The 22,630-nt window shown below is 36.9% G+C and overlaps 1 protein-coding gene across 3 annotated transcripts in view; it reads right to left on the minus strand.

The window, feature by feature from the left end:
• Positions 1 to 21,548, minus strand: part of fzd3b (frizzled class receptor 3b) — a 27,841-nt gene extending 6,293 nt beyond the window's left edge. Inside the window, exons 1-4 of one of the 3 annotated variants that reach the window (XM_043262276.1) lie at positions 21,263 to 21,548; positions 19,438 to 19,958; positions 4,517 to 4,713; positions 2,139 to 3,156 (exon numbers count right to left, since the gene is read on the minus strand). In XM_043262276.1, the coding sequence (XP_043118211.1) occupies positions 2,139 to 3,156; positions 4,517 to 4,713; positions 19,438 to 19,659 (1,437 nt within the window). In that variant the 5' untranslated portion in view covers positions 19,660 to 19,958; positions 21,263 to 21,548. Of the gene's footprint in view, positions 1 to 2,138; positions 3,157 to 4,516; positions 4,714 to 13,201; positions 13,366 to 19,437; positions 19,959 to 21,262 lie in introns of those variants that run through there. The other 2 variants (XM_043262275.1, XM_043262277.1) reach the window with 2 other exon arrangements.
• Positions 21,549 to 22,630: the final 1,082 nt, after the last annotated feature.

Raw genomic sequence — 22,630 nt, forward strand, 5'->3', positions numbered from 1 at the left:
GTAAATAAATATATAATCATTACAAATAAATGTAAGAATGCACGATATGCAATTTTTAATGGAAATCACCTACTCTTAGCACATCATATAGCACACTGCTGCTATAATGCCAACTGGCTTCTATCAGGAATCAAAGGCACTCGACAGTTGCACGTGTAGTTGAAAGCAGGCATTCATCTTACGAGGCGAAGCAGAGAGCATGCGATGGTGAAGATCGCCGGAGGGGAGGGGAGAGAATCGGTGTGTCACGTGACGCTCGGATCCGTTTATGATTGTGTGGAGGGAGAGGCCGAGCGGCTACGGTTACACTGTAATAAACCTGCCTCATGCATCACTGCTCCGGATCGTATCTCACCGTCCATTCACTGCGCCGCACAAAAGAACCCTTAACGTGGATATCTGCAGCGAACGCGGGCCTTGCAGAAGGCTGCGATCGCTACAATCATCTTCATTCAGTCAGTTACGGCAAAGCAGCTGTGCGGTAAATCAGTCAAACACTTCTACTGCCTCAACATTTGAGGTCTCTATCTTCATGAAGATAATTGGAAACGCTGCTGCAACACTTGGGAGGAGGCTAACAGCTCAAAGCAGGGCTGGAAAAAAATGTGTGTGAAGGGTCTCTTCTCATCTGACTCTCTTCATATGTATGACGTGGTTTAATAAGCCTAGATGCCAGAAACATTAATAGGAGCGCTTAAAGACTAGTCTTTCCAGAAATGGAATCATAAAGACAAAACACTGATGCCTAATTTAAAAATGCACTTACTTACAAATATATATATATATATATATATATATATATATATATATATATATATATATATATATATATATATATATATATATATATATATATATATATATTATATATACACCTAAACCTACCACTTGCATTTTTAGATTTAGTACTTTTTATGTTTTTTAAGACTTTTGAATTACGGGGACAGACAGTGTCCTCATAAACCACCCTTAAATTATCATACCCATATCATCACACACACACACACACACACACACACACACACACACACACTCAACCTTTCCGTCTCTTTTGATAATATCAGTAAGCCAATAATTATTTACATGTTATGGCTGTTAACTGATAATGAATATTTATATTAATATTCATACAAAATATGATAATATTAATACTAATTTATACCACCATTTTTTGAAAAGAAATTAATAATCAACATAATACCAATCATTTTAAATATCACAATGTTACAACTGGATTTAGGCATATACAGTATGAAATATAAATATATTTATGTATATGTGTGTGTTTATGTGTATTTATATAAATAAATATACATTAATTAGTTGACTATAATAATACAGGAAATTATATTTATGTATTTATTCAATCAATCAAATCAATTAATCATTGTGTATTACTATTAGGATTTCGTTCATGCTTTATTGTATGTAATATTTTACGCAATAAATAGTTTAAAAGTATATTTTTATGCAATTCATATTGCATAAATTATACGTCAAGTATGAGCAACAAAGTATTATATATTATATATATTTGTGGTCAGCAGGTTTGTTTTTTGTTGGTGTCATTTTTGTTTTTTTTTAGAGAAATTAATACTTTTATTTAGCTAGTATGCATGCATTTTACTAATTTAAAGTGACGGCGAATATATAATAAATTGTGATAAAAGATTTTTTTAAAAATGCTAAAAGTGTAGCACTGTCATAGGAACATGTAATATTTTGACAAAGGTTACAATAGAAAAAGTTATAAGTAATTATAATATTAAGCAATATTATTGTTTTTACTTAATGTTCGATCCAATAAATACAGTTTTATTAGTGTAACTTTATTACTTTAAATAAAATGATTTGAGCAAAAACATTTATCAATCCAATAAAACGTTTGGGTGAACAATTCACCCAGAAATAAAAATCCTGCCATCGTTTTCTCAGCCTCAAGTAGCTCCAAGTAAAAAAATAATACTATGGAAGTCAATGGTGACCCGTGGTAGACTGCTTACGAACTGTTTTAAAAAGAAAATCATCTTTTTTAGCAGAAATAAAGAAATTCAGACAGATTCGGAGCTACTTGACTAAACAGAATTGAAATTTTTGGGTGAACTACTCCTTTAAATATAAAGCGTGTGTTGATTTACCTGGAAAGGGCAGGGTATGTGGTAGTCTCTGCAGCGCTCCTGCACCCACGTGGTCTCCCAAACAGAGCGGTACGTCTGTTCATACAGATAACATCCCACCACAGTCAGCAGCGGCACCAGATACAGCACCGAGAACACGCCGATCCGGATCATGAACTTCACCAGCTTGTCCTGGTTCTCCTTCTCCAGAGGAATCTCCATCCGGACCCTGTTGAGCGCCACGATCCCGGCCAACAGCAGCGACACTCCCACCAGGACGTCCAGGCAGAGCGGGGCCAGCACGAACCAGCGGAGGGTGTGAACGTCGTACAGGCCCACGAAACACACCCCGCTGACGTTATCGCCCTCGATTTTATTCAGAGCCAGCAGGGTTATGGTCAGCATGCCGGGGATTCCCCAAGCGCTGGCGTGGAAGAGCAGCGCTTTCTTCTCGATGGCCTCGCTTCCCCATTTGGGAACGGCGGCCAAGAACCAGGTGATGGTGAGGACGACCCACCAAACGCTTCCCGCCATGGTAAAGAAGTACAGCACCATAAAAAGCAGCGTGCAGGCCTTGTTATGCGAGCCTTGGGTCACCGTGGACGTTTTGAACTGGCCGGGATTGGCCGCGTTGCACGCCACGCGGTCCTCCAGCAGAAAGCCCAGGAAAAACACCAGCGAAACCATCATGTAGCAGACGGCGTAGAAGATGATGGGGCGCTCCGGGTAGCGAAAGCGCGTGACGTCGATGAGGAAGGTGAGGAAGGTGAAGAGCGTGGCCGAGAGGCAGACGATGGAGACCACGCCGATGAAGTAGCGGGCGAAGGTGAGCTCCTCGCGCCGGAAGTACATGTTGGGACAGGGAGGGGAGCAGTCACGCACGCCGAGAAACGTGTAGCCGAGCTCGGGCTCCACTTTGAGCTCACGGGGACACCAGAAGCCGTAGTCGCGCTGAACGGACATGGACGACTGGTCAGTGGGTTCCTCGTTCACGAGCAGATCTTCAGCACGAGGGTAAGACTCATCACAGTCTGGGAACCTACAGACGAAGACTTACATTTAGTATTCATTTAGAATTTATACCCTTTATGGGCATTTTGACCTTTTTTTTTGCATCTGAAGTGGTATTCAGATGTATTTATATAGTTTAAAGCAACTTGCAAGACACGAAAGCGGTTACAAATGCGGAAGATGTTTTGATATTTGAATCTTAAAACTTTCAATATTTGAAATTATTAAAAATATATGTACTATAAATGCGAAATTGAACCTGCCAGTAGGTGGCAGGCAGCCTGATTCATTTAAACGGTTGATTCGTTCAGGAACATTACACGATCATGTTGCTCAGAGACGCAAAACAGTGCTGTGGCTGTGTTTGTGACCTTTTTTGTTTTTGCAAAAATAAAATGTATGCACTGTTGCTTATGATTATGGAATTTAGCAAGTTTTAGTTTGAACTAATGTGATGACTAATATGACCGCTTCTGCATTCCTAAGCTCAATAGAATTGTGTGTTAGTTGATTAGCAACACTGCGTAAAAACACGTATAATATAAATACGATATGAATACAACATGGGCAGGTCTAAATTTAATACAGCCGTCCAACCTTTTCATTTTTACTAGTGTCATGTTTTAAGTATTATACTTTTATTGAAATATGTGTATTCTTTCAGTGTTATGGGGATCCCTTATTGCTTATGGGTTTAGTAAAACTTTAGAATAGGGAAGGGAATGCTTATTTACTATGACTTTTCCCTCAATAAATTCCTAATTTGCTGCTTATTAATATTTAGTAAGGTAGTTGTTAAGTTTGGGTATTTGGTACGATTAATGCTGGGAAAAAATAAATAAATAATTATATATATATATATATATATATATATATATATATATATATATATATATATATATATATATATATATATATATAAACAAAAACATACAAAAATATTGATAATAAAATAATGAATAATTAAAAATATAAAAATACAGAGAATGTTAACAATTTATTTTATTCTATATTCTAAAGTAATAAAATATCCTTCCTTTTCTCACAACTACTGTTCTGAAAGCATGTTTCCATATTCCCACAGATTGCTTTCACTGCTAACATTAAACTGAAATATGCTGCAGTCTTATTTCAACCTGGTTTGAACTGCAAACGTGTTTTTCCCTCTTCAGAATCCCTGGTTTTCACCGGAGATTAAAGGTTTCCCTCAAACATCTGCGTTCGCTTAAACCACCATTTCAGCCAGTAAACATTTTCTATTAGCCATGTATAAGAAAAAACATGTTCACCCATTGCAGAACAATTTACCCGAGCAATCATGTGGCGATCACACACTTTGTACCTTTTCTCAAAACTACCTTAAATTTGTAAAGCTCTTGAATGAGTACCTGCTGCACTCCATCTCCTCCGGCCAGGAGACTCCAAACATATCCATGAGCTTCTGGCAGTCTCTCTTGGCATGAGTGCACAGGCTCCGGCACGGCAGAGACACCCGGCCGTACTCCATACACACGGGGGCATAGAGGGCACACAGGAACGGCCGGAGGTCTGGAGAGCACTGCAGGTTCACCATGGGGTGGAAGGGCTGTTGGGGAGGGAGAGCAGAGAGTCAGTTCATGCCAAGAGAGTTCATGACAAATCTCGTAAAAACAAGCAGCTTGATTCTGGCACCAGTTTGAGACAAAAATGAACTCCACTGGATCTGCCTGGAGAGAGTTTAGATTACTGCTAAAAAAAAACTTCCAAGGAAGAAGTCGACATAAAAATTAAAACTAGGGCTGAACGATTATGACAAAAATCGCAATTGTCCATTTATTCCCTTGAAATTGTAATTGCAATTATTAATAATTAATTCATACCGTTGCTTGAAGCAACCGCAAGCCATATTTTCAGATGAAAACAAACTAAAAACTCGCTTTTCTATACTATCAAGCCTCAAATGTGAACTGTCCATTGGATTGGGTTTTTTTTTTTTATAAAGCTGCAGTCCATAACATTATGTTGAGAATTTATAGATTAAGCAAGTAAACTGTGTTTTGGCCGTCCTGAATCACTACGGCACATTCATAGACATAAACAAAGAGAAGTGGTTCCGGCTACAACGTATTAACCGCTAGGGCGCCAAAAGTTATGAACTGCAGCTTTAAAAGAAAAAAGTAAAAATATGCATTATATTATAATGCTATAGTAAAACTAAAATTAAAACAATGCAAAAACCTTAAAAATAACAACAACTTTAAACCATTATGTGTAATTGCAATTAGAAATTCGATTAATTGTGCAGTCTTAATTAAAACTGACATCTTGAAAATGTAATCCAATTGCGAGCTATTCTTCGTACAAAGATGTTTGACTGTGGAATAAAAATACAACTTTGGTCTGCTTTTGAAAGTGCTTTTCAGACGATGTCATCAAGACCTTATATTTTCAACATATCAAGACTTTTCACCATCCAATCAATTCCAGAAGGATAAATCAAGTCGCATTCGGTTACATTTGACTATTAAATTGGTTAAATGGATTTTTCAAGTTGATTTTAACAATCAATCAATCTATTTCCAAAATTAAGCCAGCATTGCATTTGTCTTCATAATCGCTATTGACTTAAGAATATTTTGTGTTTCCAAAAACAAAGAATGTTCGCCAAAATCGATCCATCTTAGGAAAGACTGTTTAAAAATACTCTCATCAAGCCAAATGAATCAAAATAAGCCATGTTTTTCATCTTAATTTTTTTTTTTAAATTCTTCATTCGACAAATACACTTCCTAACAAACTTATTTAATTTATGAAAAATGTTCGGGAAAAACTCTTAAGACTAACAAAGAGAAGAGCACTTTTTTGAACATTCTCACAAACATCTTAGTATTTTCACCCAACAAACTTTTGCCTTGAAGAAATATTTCGTGCCTCCCAGAATCTCAAGGTGCAAAAAGACAGGCAGGAAGTTGTCTGGGTACAGTAACCCGATGCCCCTTCAGCAGGATTACAGGCCAGTTTGGCAGCTCCAAGGACGCTTTTGTGCCCTAAAGGGGCCTAGTGCATGCTGGGAGAGAGAGCAGCTGCAGAGCCGGGCATTTAAATTCAAATCTTTGAAGGAACAGACAATGAGCCTCCACCTGGGGTTAGCCAATACATACGCACTTCCTGCTGGGGTCCGGTCTTTTGTGACCGTCGTGTTTTTTGGAAGGAACCATGAGATTGACACACCGCGGCATTGCGCTTCATTCCTCGCCGGATTGCTCCGCTGAACTTAATCCCCACGTAGGACAATATTTACAGATCATTTGCATGAATTACGCTTTTCCCACCAAGAAAAAGACACCAGCGTACTGCTGGGAAAACCAGCGAGGAGCTCCAGAACGCCTTAAAAAAAAAAAAAAAAAGTTCAAGAATAACTTTCTCAAAATTGGCATGATGCAAATGAGCCGTGAATAAAAGCTCTATCAATATTTGAGGAAGGTTATGAAATATTTAGCCTGCCTCTGGAGCGAGTGAATTAATGCAACATCAAAAGAAACACGAGCAGCTACTATGGGCCTCCCGTATGGAAACCCCATACACTTCAGTAATTGAGCTGTACGAGCAGAATTTAAATGGCTCTTGACATGTTTGGCCCCCTGTAGACACCGAACTGGACGTTTTATTGATTTTGAGTGTCCTCCCCATCAGTCCCTGCTCTACCGTTACACTCAGGAGGAGATAACGGGGTTGTCTTTGGGAATCATGCTCGGGTACAACAGAGGAACTGAATTACACCAGCCGTCTTCATTATTAATGCGGATCTGATACGACAGTGCGGCCGTACCGTGACAGGACGCCTTACGGCGGCGCATGTACTACATGCTGAAAGAAACGCAACGCAGAATACAACACACAAACAAGCGGCTAGCTCTGCAAATATATCTATTTACCAACCTTCATGTTGCTGCAAAGCCAAATGGCTTTCCTTATACAGCGGAAGACGAGTTAAGATTCTCACGTACATTAAGCGTGAAAAGAAATAACTAAATTAGTCCGTGAAACTAAATTACAAATCATGCAAAAGTCATAAAACAGCTTTGTGTGAGAAACCGACAAGCTGCTACGAAGAAAAATGCACAAAAAAAAAAAAGGCAAAATTACGATTTTACAACTTTTTTTCTGGATTTCTGGAATGCAGTTTATTTATTAGGCTGTAAAACAAATATAAAATTATAGATAGAATGATAGAACGCTAGATAGATAGAACAATACATAGAATTATGGAAAAATAAATAGATGGACAGATAATTGAATGATACATATATATACACACACACACAGCGATATCAATATATTTTATATATATTATATATATATATATATATATATATATATATATATATATATATATATATATATATATATATATATAGGTGTAAATATCACCCATCCCTAATAGATATATTTTTTACATTCTTCATATTAAAAATATGATGCATATGGTATTTGTCTTTATTAAAACATTATACTTTATATTACTTTATACTATACTTTTATTAAATCCATTATACTTTATACTTTCCATTATATAATGTTTTATTATTCTTTGAAAAACTCGATGAAAACTCTTGCTTTAAAAATGTCAAAACTCACCTGCTTTTCATAAATCACCCTCAAAAGGTAGCAAGTAACTGACTAGAGTGTAACTACAAACGGCAGCACAGGCTGGATCTGCTGAGCAGATAGAGACGCCACTGGAACGCCATGAATCTTCTCCCTGTCAGAGCATGAAATGCCGCTTTGCAGGCTTACTCTGAATCCAGAACGGAGATCACAGCCTTTTATTTAGCGAGCGCGAATTAAAGGCCCTAAAGAACGAACGACTGACAAAAAAAAAGGAGCGCTGCCAAATTTAGACAGACAATCCTGAGGGTTGATGTCTTCTGAAGAGGAAAAGAGCGCTGAACATCCATCAAGCCAGAGACTTTTGGGAAACGATGAACTACTTTAAAATGAAGAAAGCTGGATTAAAATGACACACGGATCTATAAAGGGAATTTCTGTTTGTCTGATAGGACTGGGCTGTGTATATATCGTATATACACTGTGCGGAGGCAGAAATGTGTCGAGCATTAAACATTCTTGTCTGTCATTTATCCCACGGTGCTTTTAAAATATCATATTTGAAGTAGGAACAATAGCCTACTTTCCAAAATCTCACAGACTGTTCCAGAGTTGACAGCTTCATTCATTATAATGGAGATGCAATGTGACAATAGCTTTACCAAGCAATGTTCTGTCTTTGTGCTACAGAACAAGATGGGTTTACCGTGGTAACAAGTAAAAAAATCGTCCAAAAAAAAAAAAAAAAAAAAAGGTAATACCCAATTAATAACATGTCAAAGTATCAATTCACGGATTACCTAAGATTAATTAATATTAAATATTTCTTGGTTACTAAAAAAAAATAATAGTACCTATGCAGGTTTGCATGTTTTACTTATGCAAGTAAATAATAATAATAATAATAATATATATATATATATGAGAATAAAAAAAAAAAAAAAAAAATATATATATATATATATATATATATATATATATATATATATATATATATATATATATATATATATATATATATATATATATATATAAAAAAATAAAAATATATATATTATTTATTCTTTGATTCTTACAAAGACCCCAATCATAAATCAATACGATCTAAAAAAATTTAAATTTCAGCTAATGTTTTAAATCAAAAATTGTAATGCACATGTTACATAATGCACATTAATGTTACATAATGCACACAAAAAAAAATTTTTATAATTGTATTAACATTTACTAATGCTTTAAAGTTAACAAATGAGATCTTATTGTAAAGTGTTGCCAAACTATTTAATGACATATACACTTAGAAAACTACAGTAAGATTGTATTTCTACCGCCCACCGCTGGCATCCGAGTGTCCCACCAGGAGCAGCTTCACCGAAGCGTGATCAACTCCACTTACTAACATGCTTTTATCAGGCACAATCGCTCTCAATATTTCAGCACGCAGCCTATGTGCTTTATCACGGGTGTGTTGTAAACACTCACATAGCGTGCGTCTTCAAGCATGTGCACTTAAAAATCGCCGGCTACAAACTTCCCAGCTCCCTCTCCATCTATCCATCTCTTTCCCGGAGGGTGTCAACCCCACTGACCCCACTCTCGGAAGACCATTCCTCCTCTAACAGCCTCTCATAGGTCTCCATCACCACACAAGTGCTGCAGGGCACCCTGAACAAATCACAGGCCCTTTCACTTCGCTGACTTCCCGTTCTGCACGAATGGCCTAAAAAACTCCACTCATCAGAGTTAGCTTGGCCCTGTGTGACAGTGTTTTTGAAATATGCAACTCATGCTGCATAAGTGCACTAACTGGTATAGCTCTTTCTGCTTTACCGTATTGAAATGTAGAGCTCTTTATATCAGCACAGTGACATACCTGCTACTGGCTGAGGACTAGCACTTACTTCGTGCAAATTTCATAATGCATTTTCTAGAATAACTACAACAACTGTTATTATACATTACAAAACTTACATATTCATAGATGCATTTAAAGAGCAAATAATGCATTAGACACAAACTCCAAATATCAAGTGTGATACATTAATATTCATCACATATTGTCATTTTTTTGTCAAATCTTTATAATTGTGAAATTTACTAGTATTTTTCTTTAAATGGACATTATTTCTACACTAAGCTGCATATGTATGAGTAGAGAAATGATGGCTAAAATACATCTTTGCATAGCAAGGATTATTTACATTTTAAAATATATTCAAATAGAAAGTAGTTATTTAGAATTGTAATATTTCTCTATATACAGTATTTTTAATAAAAAAAAATACAGACTTGATTAATGCATTTAAAAACCATAATGTTTATGCTTTGTTTAAAGTAAAGTATATTTATTAGTGCTGTCAAACAATTAATCATCAAAAGTTTGTTTACGTGTATGTATATTATATTTAAATGCACACACATGCATATATATATATATATATATATATATATATATATATATATATATATATATATATATATATATATATATATATATATATATATATATATATATATATATATATATATATATATATAAAAAGAAAAATGTTATGTTTATATATTAAACATATTTCTAAATAATATACATTATATAAATATACATATACAAAATATATACATGCAAAATATATGCATGCACACATGCTATGTAAACCAAAACTTTTATTTTGGATGTTATTAATTACAATGAACTGTTTCACAGCACTAACACTTATTAAACATTCACTAATTTTAAAATTAATATTAAGTTAATCATAATTAACAGAAATGCATACTTTTGTAATATTAAATTTTTTACAGCACTAATATTTATTAAACATTCACTAATAGTAAAATATATTAAATTATTTAGGATTAAAGATATACAGAAGAACCTTTAAGCTAAAACACAGATTTAATTGAATATATTTATTACGCATTTCACATTTGTCTCCATATTGTGTATCGAATGACTGGAATACTGTTTTGTCAAAAATTTGGAACATCTGAAATCTGCGCTAAACATATTTAAGAGAAGCATTTCTTCCACTCTACAGATTGCTCCTTTCACGCCGAACAAGTATAACCAGCAAATAATAAAGCAAGACTAATGCACATAAGAGTTGCGTTTTCTGCGAATGGATCTCTTTGTTCGTCTGTCGGTGGGACGTGAAGGTGTAATTAATCAAGACCACTCACAGGTTCCCGAAAGAGAGATTCATACGTATTATTTAGCCTAATCTCCATGTCTAAGACGGTAATGGTAATTAAAACATTGCGGGGTTGATGTGAACGCTGCGCCGTCGTGCCAGAGAGCCCAGACTGTGTAGGAGGAGCAGCCCGAGGAAGCGGGTGGGTTTCTGGCAGCGCTGCAAAAGAGCGCATTTGTCTCTCCCGGTCGCCAAGCGCCACTCCTCTAACACTTCAATGGATGGATTAAGTTTCTGCCTGTTTTTCTTTTGTCAGACTCATGATTCATTTAAAGAATCGATGAATAGAGGTTACCTTTGAAAGCCTCGAGCTTTCAGAGTGAGGCTGCGTGCTTTTACGGCTTCCTGGGCTACTTGAGAACTTCTCGGTGAGAAAAAAAATAACGCATTAAGACGTCTACCTACTGTATTTCAGTGCGGATTAGGTAGAAAAGGAGGCACATGTATCTGGACAAGGGCTGGAACCGTTTTGGGCTTTGCATAAGACAAAAAAAAAAGAAGAAAAAACGTCCCTAGGGCCAAAATGGTACAATGTTGGCATACGCTTGCCAATACTATGGCATTTCCACAGTACTTTTTCCCAAAGAAAACCTTGGTGCATGTCTAAAAATGTGTTTTTTTGTTTGAAGATGCTCTCATAAAATCACATAATGATGGGGTGCTTTAATACGTTCATTTTCATGCACCATGGCTATATGGAGGGATTGGAAAACGACCTTTACGTATTGCATGGCCAAAAATCAAGATATTACCACTGCGCTTGCAATGCAGTGGCACAATCATATACCACGCTATATGTCCAAAACCATCAAGGTAATGCAAAGCCAATATAATAAATGCCATACAACTGAATAATTATATCCATATATTGTTCAGAAATCCACAGTATTACAGTGATGCCCCAAAAAGAATAGTTCTGACCGATCTCGTTAAATTTAAATTAAATGTTAAAAATGGTGTTATGATACATTCAAAAATATGTAATATCAGCTAGGTTCATACAACATTGTGGGTTTACACGACGCATTCTTCAAATACTACTGTAGTACATGTCCAAGTATAATATTATTACTTAACATGCACTATGTTCCTGAATGATTAGCACATGCATATATCATGATCAGTGTGCATTAAAAAATATATATATTCCCATATTTATTTACATGAGTACTATACGGTATTAAATGGTATATGTCATAAAATGCTATTGCTACATAGTTTGACATATACCGTGGTGCAGTACATGCACGTACCACAGTAAAAGTCCGAAACATCATGGTAATGCCAAACTTAATACATGCCAAAAAAGTGAAGGATTTGAAAAATCAAGCATAAAACTAATTGAAGGAATACATGACGTCCAAACCAGGAATTAAAATAATAAATGTCCAAAAAAAACTATGCTACTTTGATAGCACCGAATGGCTACCATATTCATATTAACATGATACATAACAAGAAATATACGTGTGTGTGTGTGTGTGTGTGTGTGTGTGTGTGTGTGTGTGTGTGTGTGTGTGTGTGTGTGTGTGTGTGTGTGTGTGTGTGTATGCCCACAAACGTAGTGTCATAACGGATGTCTGGACTGGACTGACAGGGTTTTCTGGCAGATTTGGACATGGAAGAGTGAAATCGGATCCGAACAGGAAAACCCCCTCGACCCGCCCCTTCGCTCACGGAGCAGGTGGAATCGGCCGAGCAAACAGAGCTTGAGTGAGTGGAAAATCCAGTTTACCAACTCTGCAGAGAAAGTGTTTGCGGAGAAAACCTTCTCTCGAGATCAGAAAGTCAAAGGGTTTAATTCTTTCTAATGCGAGAAATCCTCACCCTTTTCCTACTGGGCCGTCTGTGTCTGTGTGTGTGTGTGTGTGTGTGTGTGTGTGTGTGTGTGTGTGTGTATATATATATATATATCTGCAATCTGCAAAATGCTGATTATTTTACCAAAAGAAGTGGGATCACGTTATTTGCATTTAGCACTGCCCTGAACTATTTATTTCAAGAGTCAACTAAAGTCTTTGTTAAGCTAGGTTTAATGGCTTAGTCGTCGCAAGCAGGTCTGTGATTTTTTTATTTCGCGCATTTATTATTCAATCGCTATGAAAGTGTTTACAACGGTGATGGCCGTCTTATCAAACTCCATTAATAAAAGCATGTCAGCGGTGATTGGAAAACACGGAGAAGCCATTCAAACACATCCATCTCTTGCCGTTTGGCTCGAGTCTCGCGTTAACAAGCTCCGACAAACTGCTGTGCACTAGATAGTATGAACTGCCCGAGTTGTGGAGTCCTTACGTAACGGATCCTTCCCTCCGGCCCAGAACGCTGTCAGATACTATCAGGACGCTTCCCCATCAGCAGTGACCCAACATCAGCCTGTCTGCGTCGCCGCATCCCTGCTCAAGATCCAGCGTTTCTGGCAGCAAATGCAAGTCTCGGGGTTTAAAAGAACAGTCTGAAATGTCACACAGAAGTTGAGCTGTATTATTCAGTCAGAGCTGTTGGTATACGAATGTTACAATACTACAACATTGAAGAAATACAGAGATTTACACCGAAGCCATATATAGAGACCAGAACTTTAAGGTGGACTCTCTGGACTCGAATCAGAAAGCGATCACCTAGCAACCACCCGGAATATCTTAGCAACCAGAGAGAAACGCGCTTTAAGCAGCACAGCAACACCTCTGCAAACCTTACCAGAACGCTCAGGTGGAAACCTTCTTCAGAAAGCATAAGAATTTACTTCTAAATCATATACAATTTCATCAAAAAGATTGCACAACCCTTTTAGCTCAACTTGAATTTTTTATTATTTTATAGTAAAAAAAAAAATAGTATTAACTATATGAACTGCAAGAACATTAAGATATTTTATAGAGAAGAATCATTAAAAACGAGTAACATCACTAAAATATTGCTTTTATTTATAAGATTGACAAATAATAAAAATAAAAAAATTATATATATTATTTATTATATATATTATATTTATTATATATATTATAATTATATATATTATTTTTTTTTTTTTATTTAGTTATTTATTTTTTTATATATCATTTTGATTAAATTAATGATTTGGCAAAACTAGAAAAATTGTATGCCTTTACAGTCATTTTGCTGAATAAAAAAATGTTACCAACCTTGCTAACCGATATTTATTGATTAACGTACGGATTGGAGAGAAACAGAATATGCAACACTTACGAATTCAAAACGCTGTAAAACATTCCAGTACTTCTGCTCTCACAGATGTAAAGAGACACTGATTGAGTGCTTATAAATGAGGACACAAAACGAGAAGTGAATCGTCCGTGTGAGTGACACGACAACACGCTGGCCGCTCTGAACGGCTGAATAAATTGTGGCGTGCCGGGGCAGACGGAGAATAAAACACATCTTGTCTCCCCTAGAACAACAACAAAGATAAACTCCTTCTGCAGTCACCAATTGGCTCTGGGCGGCCCTTCACTTTCACACGGGCGTGAAAGACTCAAGGGCCTTGAATGGGGAAAATTGGCCAAACGGGGAGTTATTTCCCTCATCTGAGCTCTGGAAGAAAAACAGAAGAAAGAAAGGACAGCCCGCTCCCACACTTCTTCTGTCCTGTCATTCAAGCAGCTCTGAATCGAGATCACTTCTCGTCCTGGCCCCGAGGTTTCACCCGTCTCTGAGCTCTTTCCTGACATTTCTAACCGGCGTACCATGGTAACTCCGATGCAGGAACAGGCCTATCTGAAGCGGAGGGCTTTTGACAACTCTTCATCCTCGGGGGGGTCAGAGGTCAGCGCGAGGGACCGCCTCCCGGGAGCACTAAAGCTTGTCCTTTTGAGGGGCGAACAATTACGGCTCGTTACCATGGTGACGCCTCTACCCAGTTAAGGAAGATGGAGAGGACCGAAGAAAGTAAAAGAGATTTGAGTCCATCTCGAAAAGAGCAGTTCTGTAGAAACCACAGGGGGTCTTACAGAAGGACGGCACACCGTTGCAATTATTTTCATTTTGAATGCCTGCAAAAACGTACAGAATCAGGGACCGTTCACACACAGCGAGACTATTTTTAATTTGACAAACCCAACGCTAGCGACGCGAGCTGCTGAAAACGTACCTGTCAGGGAGTTCTTTGCATATTCTATGCATTATCTTTCATGCCAGCATAAAAATAGCACTTGCTTTCTATCTCTGATTCACGTGTTTTTCTGATTTCCTGTGGAAAATCTTCCAGAAGAGTGCATTAGCATACTACTTGTGCTATTTCTGCAGTATACATGTGTGAGATAGTATGCAAATTGCCTTTATGCCTTGATTACATGAGTGGGCACGTGACAACATAGCAGAAAACAATCTGAATATTACATACTATAGTATTTCTGTCTTGTTTTCCAGAACAAATATCATAAAAAAATATCATTATTAGTTAAATTACTTAGATCCTGTTTTATCATCAAAAAAGTGTTATATATATATATATATATATATATATATATATATATATATATATATATATATATATATATATATATATATATATATATATATATATATTTTATTTTTTTTTTATTATTATTTTTAGGTTTTTGAAAAGCCCACAAGATTTTTTGACAGATTAAAATGTATTCACAAGCTTAGTCATATTTATTTATAAATGTCATAAAACACGAGCAAATCATGCAACCCAATATTCAAAAATATGATTTTAAATATTTTTGAGTTATGCAGTGTGCAAAATTAAACCTTAAACAATAAAAGCCTCTTTCTTTAATCATTCTTTGACTAAAACATGAAAAGTGCTGATGTTACCATTTATATATTATATAAATAACATTATACAATATTTTAGTCTTGTTCTCCAGCCAAACAAAATGTACAAAATGTGTGTGACGAATAAAATCTTGAATCTTAAAACGCTGACACATTCAAGTTTTTAAGTTTTGTTTTCTTGGGAAAAACGCTAAGTTTAAATTTAAAACAAGACAAAAATATGCCACTGGGGTCAGAAAAATAAATCTAATTTTAATTTTCCTTACCCAACTGGCAGATTTTTTAAATGCTTTTAAACACATTTTTCACACTTTAGTATGATTTACTCACTATTGTTGATGTATCTAGATTATAATATGCATTTAGAAGTATTCTAGTATTACCGCGGCTGTCTGTAACCGTATACTACCGTAAAAGTCTTTTTCGGCGGTTTGTGTGTGTGTGTAGAATACAAACGATCTGTATGCAAAGCACATCGTATTTTTGGGCATTTTACAGCATGATGAGCCGCATGCATTATTCATTAAGCAAGTTTTCCAGTTTAAACAGCTTCACGATCAGTCTTCCATTTTAACCAATGACTGATGAGCTCGCAACCACCCAGACTCCGCCCACTTGCAGCATCACAATGTGGCCGTTTCGACCCCAAAAGCGAGCCGACAGTAAATTCCCCAGGAGCTGTGTAATCAGCGCGGGGCGGGAAGGGCGAGTGCTTTTGGTTCAACATCAAGGAGAAACCACAGTCACATCATATTCTGGTTTAATTAGTAATTACTCGGCGGTTGGCGCTGCTGAAAACTTAAACGGCTGAACTGAGGGTTAACGGATTAAAATAATTCACAAGCTTATTAACCTGTTCAGAAACCGGCTACATCCCGTGAAATCGGTCTAGAACATGAATGAGCCGTATTTCCCTCCAAAAACGAAGGGTGGTTCAAAATATGTTGCGTTATTCAAAAAAAAGTGGTTTTTATTATCTTTAATGAGAGTAGAGCACATGTCACCCCAATTATCAGTACTCTAATTTGAAGGAAAAAATAATGGCGTTATTTAAATTGTACAGTATGCATACATTATGGTAGCATTTTTAGTCAATTTAATGTATTTTGAATAAAAATAAATGCATTGTATCAGAATGATGTTGTACTAACAAGATTTTATTTTGCATTAATACAAATACAGAAGCAGAAAGGAAATGCCTGTGTGTCTCGACGGAAATAACGTCACATGTAAAAAAAAAAAAAAGATTTTTATTGCGAAAAGCATATCTTTCTGCTCGGATTTGATTCACGAGCACTGAATCCAGCTCAGCATAAGCACATAATACACGGCTAACCTATATTTATGGTTTTATCAGGGTCAGAACTAATCGCCTGCCTCATTCGGAGTAAACTTTAGTCAACATACACACGGGATTTCCATATAATCCCATCCGATCTGAGCTCATAAAGAGAAAAAGAAACATAAAGCCCCCTTGTGCAACAGTCGCACGCTAGTGACGGACGATCTGCAGACAAATCATTCATTCAAACAGATCGGTTGAAAAAAAAATGAAAAATTCAGAATCACTCAGCATTTGTAAAATCAACAGAATGCATGAGATGAATCTGTACAGAAATCTAGGGGAAAAAATAGCAATATAATAAAATAATGTTATTAAAATTATTAGGAATGATACTGATGTAGGTGTGCATGCGTCTATAAACATACTTTCATAAATGTCTTTTTAAACATTTATACAAAAAAAGATAGAGCATTTATAATTTTTCTAACTTAAATTAAATTTTTTACTAATAGTGGGGACAACACTTAATATTTTAATTAAGTAAGAATAATAACGCAACAACAACAGCACATAAAAACGTGCATCAAAAATAACTAAATATTTGATATATTTTTATTATTTCTAAAGATGCGAGTTAAAATTATTTCAGTAATACTGGAACAATTAAACATTTACACAAAACATCCAAGCATTGTTAAAAACACTATTTTAAGTCAGATACAACAGAGCAGCGTATCAGATAACTGATTGACCGAGCCAGCAACCCTAGCTCATCACAGAGGCATTATGGGAAGGGGGTAAGGGTGGTAAATACAGAGGGGGGGTAAAAGGCTTGTTTTTACGCTCTCCGCTCTGGTTCACCAGCAGGGCATCTCGGGGTGATGTAATACATACCCGCAGGGGATACTGTACACCCCTGACAGATGAACCACCCTGAAGCTCAGGGCCGGCCGGGTCACGTGACCGGAGAGACCTACAGCGGGCGACTGACACCGGCTGCTCTGTTGTGATTTCAGAACACAGATGGACGCTTATCGTGTTTAATTGACTGAAACAATGGGAGAAAGCGCATTACTCCACGCCTCAAATCAATCCAGCCATTACAGCTCTCGGCAGATCACAGGGCCGTTAGAACCGTTAGGAAGAAAAAAAAAAACTAAGATGGCACCATTAGTTCCTGAAACACATGGAATAAAGCGGCATTCAACAAACACGCCATTCCTGAGACGCCTTTCTGGAGATTTATGGAGCTGCTCGACATCCCCTTTAGATATTTCCACAACAGATGGCTATTACATGGCTATTATACAAACTAATAACGTGTAGTTAGACATCGGTTAATATCTAAAAGAGTGCTTAGCAGCAAGAAATGTTTCCGTAATACTTTTTAGAATTATTTTATAAATTAAATAAAAAATTTTGAACGTTATTTATATTTAATATTAATATATTTTCCCATTTTTTTAAAGTCTAAATGCCTCTCAAATGTTGTGAGTTAATTTAATAAAAATGTATTTGTAATATGTAACTCGCACACCTGAATATATAGCAGATATTGTTGATGAAACGTTTAATGCAAACCAAAATTGTACTTGTTTTTTTTTTTTTTTTTTAAATAATTAATTATTTTAGCCTTTTTATCAAAAGGAGATTATATCTACTCTCCTCGATGACAGACATGTCAGCACTTACGTTTATTTTCTCGAAGAATAACAGATCCATTACAAGCGCGCTAAAAACCTCAGGGCAAAAATGATCTCACTGCATTTCATATGGATATGATTCATCAAAATGGCCGTGGCAGGCATTAAAACTATGAGAAAGTCCTGAGCAAGCATGTTCTGCATTACAGATATGGGGTTTAACGCTTGGTAATGTTTTTAGCATTAAACACCACTATAACGGTTCAAAAGAATTTTGTTCATTAAATTTGACAGGTTACAAAAAACTTAAACAGGCTATATTTTCTATAGAAAATTCATATAAAATAAACATTTTAAATAAAATATAGATTATAGCTGGAAATATATATTTAACTTTTTTAAATAAATAAATAACGAATTGCACGTCCGCGCCCAAGTTATGAGGCAATTTTTATGAGGCGGCAAAATCACATTTTGAATGTTATAAGAAAGGAGGCATCTCAAACTTTAAGATATTTTCAGCTTGGCAATGTTAAAGCAGACACCACAGATATAAATTATGCGACGAGATCAAGTTGAAGTAGTCACGAGAAAAGCGCCTTAACGGCGTGTTACAACTCGAAGCTTAAAATAACACGCACGGACCCCTTAAAATAGCACCTACGATCCTTCGGCTCATTTAAAACAATATAATTCACTTGTCAAGAGCCGCCATCGGTCTGAATTATTCAAGCTCATCAAAAGCACCGAACCACAAGCTTCCACGACAAACAGCTCCATGGCAACCTAGTTTTCCTGCCACCGTCTCTAATTCCCAGACAGAAGAAAAGCGCGCTTACCTCCATCGCCAGAGCGGCGGTCTGCTGGTCGTAGTGGTTGAGGAGGTTGGGCATGAAGGTGGTGTTGTAGGGAAGATCCTGGCACATTCGGAGGCCGATCGACTCGCAGGTGAACATGCTGTGACTGCCCACCGAATCCATGTGGATGCCCAGGCTGCCCGGGAACTGGGACAGGACCAGCAGAGCGCCGAAGAGCCGCATCCTTCGCGAAGCCGCATCCATGCTCGAACGGAGGAACGCGGCGGGACAGGACCGAGAGGCCAAACGCGAGCGCAAGGGTTTATTCTCTACTCAGAATCCCGCCACACCCATAGCGTGTAAGGTACACCGCTACGAGCGACCGCTTCCATCTCCTTCCCTTTCGGTCCTCGTGGATACCTACTGTTGACCGGCGTCTCGGGTCAGTGCACGCTTTGATCAGAGCCTCCGGAGGTCTTACGCATCCTCTCGCATTCATACAAGACTACAGAATCTGCCTTAGGGCGGTCTTCAACGGCTCGGCCACGACCGTTACCGGACACCTGTAACGACACGCATTGAAAGACTTATTAAAACTAGGGGTTTCGTGAAACACGGACACCGCCAGGCTCCTACGAAGCCAACGTGCGATGAATAAATTTAACTGGTTAACTTCATTAGCTTTGTGTCTGGCGAAGCCTAGCTTGTAAACAGTTAGTGTAGCAGGAAAGGCCATTTAAACAGCTGTTATAACAGCCGTAAAACAAAACCAACAAACCATTATCTAAGTGAACCTCACAAAACCTGTCGAGAACGTGCAGGGTCATATTTTATCCCCAAAATCGACCGAAAAAGATGTATTTTATTTATTGTTTTTAAATCAAGGCTATTTTAGAGCCCTGCAAAATGTATTTAAATTTAATGAAAATTGCATTAGCGCACGTCACATAAAATATTGCACGATAAAATGATACCAGAAAAACGAATTCATGCATTATGGTAGTATGTTTTACTTCGTTTAATTAATGCTCAATTTAATTAAAAATCAAGACTTTCATTTCTGCATTATTGTAAGAATTGTGTTAAAGTCCTGTAAAAAAAAAAAAAAATGGGGAGAAATTTTTTTAAAGTCTATATATATATATATATATATATATATATATATATATATATATATATATATATATATATATATATATATATATATATATATTAAATTATTTATTTATTTATTTTATTTATTTAATTACTTTTTTTAATTATTTAAAAATGACCAAGGTGGATTAATCTGCCCATTTTAACCAGAAACGCCTCAAATAAATACTTTTATGCAGTAAGATAAACTATTAGTAATTGTAATATGGGCAGTAAGCACATAACGTGATGCACTTTGTCAATTCCGATTGTGTTAAATCTGAATTAACGCAAACCAATGTAAACATACCCCATCCCCCTTAACAACAAGTCTGTGTGAGTCTACAAACACACAACCTGCTCCAACCAGCTAGAAAACACAGCAACCAGATATATAAAGATCTGAATAAAGTCTTCAGGAATTGCCCAATACGAAAACACAGCAATAGACATGATCGCACATTAATTTCATTGCACCCACGCGCACCTTACATCGCATTCATTACACATAAACTATTCCCGAATATTCATAGATTTCACGCAGGACTGCAGTGTCAGCAATGTAACACATATGATGGGGCTTCTTCTCATGTCTGAACATTATTCAATACGCATTTCCAGACAGGGACAGCAGACCACACGCATGGTTCTATTAAATAAAATGACAAAAACGCATTTGTGCGGGTTAAAACTCGTAAACAGCGCGTGCAATACTACGCATGAAAAACTTTACCTTTGCGTGGCGGAGCTCCTCTGGTTTTCTCCGTATGACACAATACAGCGTGTCTCTCGGTGTAGATTTACGCAGCAGGTTTGGTTTCTGCACCTACAATCATGTGAGACGCAGAAGCGCGCGCGACAGTTCCCCTCAGACAGTCTCACATCAACACACTCGCTCCGGCTGCTTCTTTGCCTTGAGACGCTGATGGATACAAAAATCGTAAACTACCACAAACGAGCACATGAAGAGCGTCACGGACGGCTGGCGGCTTTGCATATTCACGGCGAAACTCCCGATTAGCCCCACCTTCTGCCGTTTCCTACGAGACGTAAACCTTTATTCCTCCAGGGGGCGCTCGGTGGCTCAAAAGCGCAATCCGCCATTGAGTCGCGTTCAAATCCACCGACGTGTTTTTCCTTGTTAAAAACGTTTATCCTTTAAAACCTGCAACCGTTTAAATACGTGTATTCTACAGATTAGTATCTGACATAAAACCGCGAAACATCTATGTCAACACTTGCTATAAAATTTATTTAAACACGGTAATCCAAATCGACCGATTAGTCCAGGTTTACCAGCGCTGAGAAAAGTAACAGGTACCATGTGAACAAAACCGCTGCGCCTTACTTTAACAGCGAACGACATAACTTATACATTGATAAGAGTACTCCAAACCCTTTTAATTTGAAGATATACAGTGAAAGTCTAAAATATAACAATTTTTGTAGAGCCACCTTGTACCTGGCTAATTATAATCAGCCTCTCAGCTGCGATCCCCGCCCGTTTTAATGCAAGTTTCATAGTAATTTCCATTCTATTTAGTTTAATGCATTCTATGCCCCCTCCCCGAGATGGCGAGTCAAGTTTAAGGAACTGCGCATGTCCTGCGGACTCTGGCTAACAATCTAACAATTGTACTTTAATTCTACTTTATATCTGCAGTTGAACAGTTCCACCTTGCAATATAAATAAATCTTCAATAAATGCACAATAAAAGCAGTGACATAATAGGTAATGGGAAAATATTAGCATTAACAATATATAAATATACAAATATCGTAGTCTACTGGTTTATATAATAAAGATATATTAAACCAACCTTCACAGTGACCCCAGTAAGCAGGGGAGCAGGTTATGATGTATGTTTCTCTTTGTCTTAACAAAATCATACAGTAATAACAATAAACTGAGTGAAAAGCAGATGTCCAGCAATCCAACAGGTGCAGTGAAGTGAATGAGGTCAGCTTTACCATAACACTGAGAATCAGTGTTTTTTCTATAGCGCCAAAGTAGGTCGTGAGAAAATCTTAGTCTACCTCAGGGGGGACAAATAACTTTTGTTCGAATTTTTGAAACAACATTTTTAATGCTGTTAATCAC

This window comes from Puntigrus tetrazona, chromosome 17, assembly GCF_018831695.1.
Source record: "Puntigrus tetrazona isolate hp1 chromosome 17, ASM1883169v1, whole genome shotgun sequence".
NCBI lineage: Eukaryota > Metazoa > Chordata > Actinopteri > Cypriniformes > Cyprinidae > Puntigrus > Puntigrus tetrazona.